The sequence below is a fragment of the Centruroides vittatus genome, unplaced genomic scaffold (assembly GCF_030686945.1).
Source record: "Centruroides vittatus isolate TY-2023 unplaced genomic scaffold, ASM3068694v2 contig_360, whole genome shotgun sequence".
Classification (NCBI taxonomy): domain Eukaryota; kingdom Metazoa; phylum Arthropoda; class Arachnida; order Scorpiones; family Buthidae; genus Centruroides; species Centruroides vittatus.
In genome coordinates this window covers 10,712-16,226 of record NW_027122184.1, presented here as the reverse complement: position 1 = coordinate 16,226, position 5,515 = coordinate 10,712, and the positions used below count along the sequence as shown (strand labels likewise).

General features: G+C 32.2%; 1 protein-coding gene and 1 long non-coding RNA gene across 2 annotated transcripts; one reads left to right on the top strand and one right to left on the bottom strand.

Moving 5' to 3' along the window:
* Window positions 1-2,255: 2,255 nt before the first annotated feature.
* On the top strand, window positions 2,256-2,492 carry LOC136974997 (uncharacterized). The gene is made up of 2 exons (XR_010880733.1): window positions 2,256-2,343; window positions 2,422-2,492. It is a non-coding gene; the product is annotated as an uncharacterized lncRNA (long non-coding RNA).
* A 966-nt stretch (window positions 2,493-3,458) lies between these two features.
* LOC136974994 (uncharacterized protein F54H12.2-like) lies at window positions 3,459-4,748 on the bottom strand. The gene has a single exon (XM_067269984.1). The coding sequence runs from the start codon at window positions 4,746-4,748 to the stop codon at window positions 3,459-3,461; it is 1,290 nt and encodes a 429-aa protein (XP_067126085.1).
* Between the last annotated feature and the right edge of the window lie 767 nt (window positions 4,749-5,515).

Sequence of the window (5,515 nt, the reverse complement as noted above, 5' to 3'; positions counted from 1 at the left end):
TATTATACTAAAAAATAAAGTTTTTCGTTATTCTCCTACTTAATGATGTATTTATAATGTTTCTGAATTAAATAATACTTATTAAATTGAAATCCAAGCTTTACAAAGTACTATGAATATTAGAGAAGACCGTTTTACTATAAACTACTACGTTTTACTACAGCTTACTCCAATGTTGATTCTACGAAAAGTAGGTCAGACAAGGACCGTTAGACTAATGATGTAAGCTGTTTACTTTTTCCGGTTGCATCAATGCTCTCCCAATAGCGTCATTTACAGAAGTCACACCTACTTTTTTTGACGCGAGCCAATTAGTAATATTAATTTTTTTAACCAATCAGATGACAGCGGAAATTTAAATTCGATTTATGTCGATAGATGGCCGTCTAAAATTTCATATTTATTTTAATTTTTTCTCTTTTATTGTAATTTCTCGAGAACTAAAGGATATTCCAAAACAAAGTTGGAGAACCCAACTACTCGTGAAATTCTACGACTTCACGAAATGGTCCAGGTATTTTATAAGAATTTTTTAACGACTATAGTCGTCCTTCACCACTGCCACTCGATCGTCTTGGACGACTATATTTCGTCTTTCACTGTTATATAATTTCATTAACAGGAAGATAATGTATTCGATATAGATTCCCAAGTAAGTAGTATTTAAAATAATATAGTTTATAATTTAGATTTTAATTTTTATGATTTTAAATAAAATATAGAGTATAACTGATTTAATAAATCGAAAAGAAGTGGACGCAGTTTCTCTTTGGCATGCCATGGAGAGTACAGCCCATTCAGAAAATGCGGTATTATTCGTAATACCGCAAAACACGGCAGTGCCAAAGAAGATGCAAGATGAAATGGCTAGGGTAACTCGAATTGCAAAGAACAATGCGATAAAAGTAAGGGTTTTTATTCTTTTTCTTAAAAATAAATAAAGATCTCTGATAAATAACAAAGCAATTTATATACAGATAGACTTTAAAAACAAGCAGATATAGAAAGCGATTATGTAGCTAGAAAAGAAGAAGAAGAATTTAATAGAATTATAAAACAAGTAAGGTTTTTTGTTTTGTTTAATTTAAAAAAAAACTTAGATGAATAACAAGGTAATTTATATACAGGCATCTGCAATTAGAAAATTTCACAAAGAAAAATTAGAAGATAGTGCATTTATCGAGTGGCCCAAAGAAAACAAAGAAGAATTAGAAGGCTACTTATACTTTATGGGGAGGGAAATAAAAAGTCAACAAAAAAAGAAACAAAGGGAAGAAAGAGAAAGGCGGGAAAGGTACCTGCAGCGACCCTCTCTGCACCGTACGCAATTTGACGATTATTTGGGGCAGAGCAGCCATTGGGGGGGAGATTCATAGACTCCTCCTCAACCTCCCTCCTTATCCCCTGAAGTTATTTATATAATGTTCATCCCTGCATCCGGGAACATTATATAAGAAATCTGACTTAAAATGAATATTAAGTATATTTTTCTTATATATCTATATTTAATTAATAATAATAATAAAAATAGGAAAAATATTTTAGATTTCGGTACTTTGAATTCAGGTGCATTAGATTGGAATACTTCATATTCAAGATGTGAGTAATAAATATAATATTTTAAAAATAATGCATATTTATTTATTTAATTCATATTAATATAAAATAGATTTTAACCCCTGCAATGTATGGAGGGATAATGTCGGAGTAATTATAGACTTTGAAGCTTTCACAATAGATGGCATGGACCTATTGTTTAATACGTTATGTAGACAACTTGGTTTAGTGGCACAAAACTTGAATGAATATCAAAAAATTGAATTTCATAATGAAATAATTACTTTTAAAGATTTAAGTTTTGCTAATAAAAAAATGTAAGATTTGGCAATTATTTACATGGTTTATATTTAGCATATGAAAAACAATATTTTGGAAATTGGGAAAAAAGTGATAATGTGTGCAAAATTTTATATAATTTATTTTTAAAATATAAATTTTTTTACTATAAAGGAGGAGAAATTAAAAAAATCACTTGAACTTAACTTCAGAAATATACAATGTGAATATTCCATATTTTGATCTTGAAGAACGGGGAGTGCCCAAATCTTCAAAAATTCGAGTTCCATGTCCCATCATGCTAAAATATATCCGCATTATTGCCATGCTTTGAAGAACTGGAATATAGAGAGGCCATGTCCTCATCATCATGAAATATACCCGGCATATATGTATGCCACCAAATGCGTTATTTTAACGGGAAAATTTGCCCATTCCACACCCGGTTTACACAACATTGCAGCTTATGCGATGTTTTTTCGTATAAAGCATTTATGATCGAACAAGGTAAGTACATTTTATTATTATTATATATAAAAATTGGTAAATATGATTATATAATATTTATTTTATTTATTTGTACAGGTTTCTGGCAATAACTGCATTTTAAATAACTGTATGTTTTTGAAAAATAAAACAATTTTTTATATTTTAAATATTTTTATTCATTGAATTACAACATTGATTATACATTATAGTCAATGGGCGTTAGAGGGGAGGGGGAAGGAAGGAGGTGTTGAGAATAGGGTTTGAGAGAGAAGGTAGAGAGTATGGAAGGAGAGGGGTAGAGAGGCGGGTGTTGGATGAGTAAGAGGAGGTTAGAGGTAGAGGATGGGAGAGTAGAAGGGGGAGTGATGAGAGGGAGCGAGGAGCGCAGATGAGGATGAGGGGGAGGAGAGTTGAGAGTAGTGTGAGGGAGGTAGAGGGGAGGGAAAGGGAGAGGTGGGAGGAGAGTAAGTGGGGGAGTGCGGAGTTAGAGGTGAAGAGGAGTGGGGAAGGGGTTGGGGGTGAGAGGAGTTAGAGGGAGTGAGGAGGAGGTGGGGGGAGAGAGTGGAGTTAGAGGAGGCAGGAGAGTGGAGGAGAGGGAGGAGGTAGAGTGGGAGAAGGTTGAGGGAGAGGAAGTGGTTAGTTGGGAGGAGAGAGTAGATTACAACATTGATTATACATTATAGTCGGTGGGCGTGCCAAATATAGATGTTGTTCGGCAAATTTCTTTACAAATTCATCATTATAAAATTTATCAGTTTTACTCAGTTCTTTTAAACATTGGTTTCTATTCATTTTATATAGAAAATACAGACAGAAAAATCCACAATTCATCGAATATAAACTCTGATGAACAATATTATTCCAACAGCAATTTCTGGAATTTCGTTTAACAAATGTAATAATTTTTGGTTTAGTTGGTTTCATTCCATAACTATCGTAGTAAAAACAGGTTTTTCCATCGAAAAATGCGGATACCCAATGACTTCCAGGCTTATTTTTTTCGTCTAGATTAATTATAAATGATTTATATTTACCGATGCAAACGGGTAAATCATCCGATGCGAAAACTCCTCCGAAAGTTCTTTTAATTTTTTGGTCACTGGAGGCCAATTTCCATAACGAAATAGTATTCATTAGTAATCTACAAATACTGTCCTTGAGTGATCAATTTCAAGAGTGTTATTATATTCAAGTAAACAAATAACGTTTACAGTTTCTAATATAGCGGTTGCAAACTTTAATTCAATTGATATGTTTCCTTGTTCGCTTACACTAATATGCGATTCTGATGCCGAACGATCGGGAGAAAGATCAAAAGAATATAAAGTATAGCCATCTTTATAATCCCGGTAGGATATATTTGTAAATTTATGGTGATTAATACATCCTATATCTTCAAATAATGATATAAAATTTCTTGCGTATATGCTATTTGTATAATCGGGCGTGTACGGTTTTGATGGGATCATTTGGTTGTCTTTTAATAGACATATATAATTTAAATTGTAATTTTTAAAATTGAAAGGATTATATTTTACATTTCCATTAAATGCGGTATTAGAAACTAAACCGATAGTCATTCTATAAGGTAATTGCCCAATTACTGCATTTGAGATATTAGTAGACTGTATTCCGCTACTTAAAGTAAAAACTTTTATATCTGCTCTTCGAAATGGCATTTTTATGACACCCGTTTGCAATGCTTTTTCTATGCCTATTTGAACAGATGAACTAACATCTACTTTATTAATTTTTAAAGATGCATTTTTAATAATAATTTTATAGTTATCATTAGATGCCATTAAAGCAAAATTATCCTTAGATCTTTCCAATTTAATTCTTAAATCTACGTTATTAATTAACAATTTAGGTTGATGCGACAAATCAATATGTAATCGTCCTACTAAATCTATTAGTTTACTTTGTTTAGCAACATTAAATCTTTTAGTCAATCCCTCATTATTTTCTTCTATCGAATCCATATATTGTGCAGTATCTTTATAAAATAATGCACTTGTTAAAAATGTTTTTTGAGCATCCTTTGAATAAAATAATAAGGCATCTAAAATCGCCCGATATGGATAATTAACATTTGAAATAATTTGCTTGTCGTTTAGAAAAACAGTACATTGTGAAAACAAACTATTTAAAAAATAATTAACAGGTACAACTTTTTCATCAGCTCCCACATCTGTTCCATCCTTTTTGGCAATTTTTACTTGAACATGCAGATAAATTGAATGTAAGTCGATATAATTTTCACCAGAACCGGATACATAAAATTCAATAGGTGCACGACTGTCAGAAATTGTCGCAATTGGGTGAACTATAACTTCCGATGTACTGTCGATAGCGAGTTGAGTCGAAACGGTACTAAATAAATCCAACTCACTTTTAGTGCAGGGGCACGAATGGGGGTCCATTTTCTCATTCGGTAAATATATCTTGTACTTTCCGTCTTTTATTCTGTGACTGAACTAATCTTCTCAATCGTTTTCTTTTTATACCCGATCCGCTTTGTACTTTTTTAACTATATCATCTTTGATTTCGCTGCCGATATCTTTTAAATGCGCTTTTGTTGACTCTTTAAATGATTTTCCCGCAATTACGTCTGATCCAACACCCGTGGCAAGATTTAATACTTTTCGTCCAAGATATTTTCCAACTTTCCTAAGGATAGGTATAGATTGACGAAATAAATCTCCAAAAAATCCATAACCACGCTGTATTTGGGGCCCTGAAAAATAACCTCTTCCTCCCATTCCCAAACGGTGCCTGAATATTAAATCGGGAGTCAATACGCTACCTCCTGCTTGATTGCAGTAATAATTTATACAAACTTTTGGATCGAGCTTCATTTTGCTGCTCTCAAAGACAAACTAATGCAAACAAATAAAACTATGTTATATTTATAACTGTTTAAAAGATAAAATTAATATTGTTTTTCCTCCAAAAAAAAACAATTTCTTTTCCACCTACAGATCTCAGTTCGATTTCTATAATATCAATATAATTTTTCTTTAACGGAAAATACAAAGGTGTCGGGTAAACTCTATTTATCTGTTCTTCTTTCTCAGTCATAACCGGTATAACTCTTAATAATGGTGCAGTTATATCTCCGACATGATGAGAAGCAATAATATTCGAATAAATAAAAATTTCCGAAATTCCTGCAGACATTTCAATAGG

Bases quoted from the DNA above. Each gene is read 5' to 3' on its own strand.
- LOC136974994 (XM_067269984.1), bottom strand. From the start codon at position 4,748: ATGGACCCCCATTCGTGCCCCTGCACTAAAAGTGAGTTGGATTTATTT.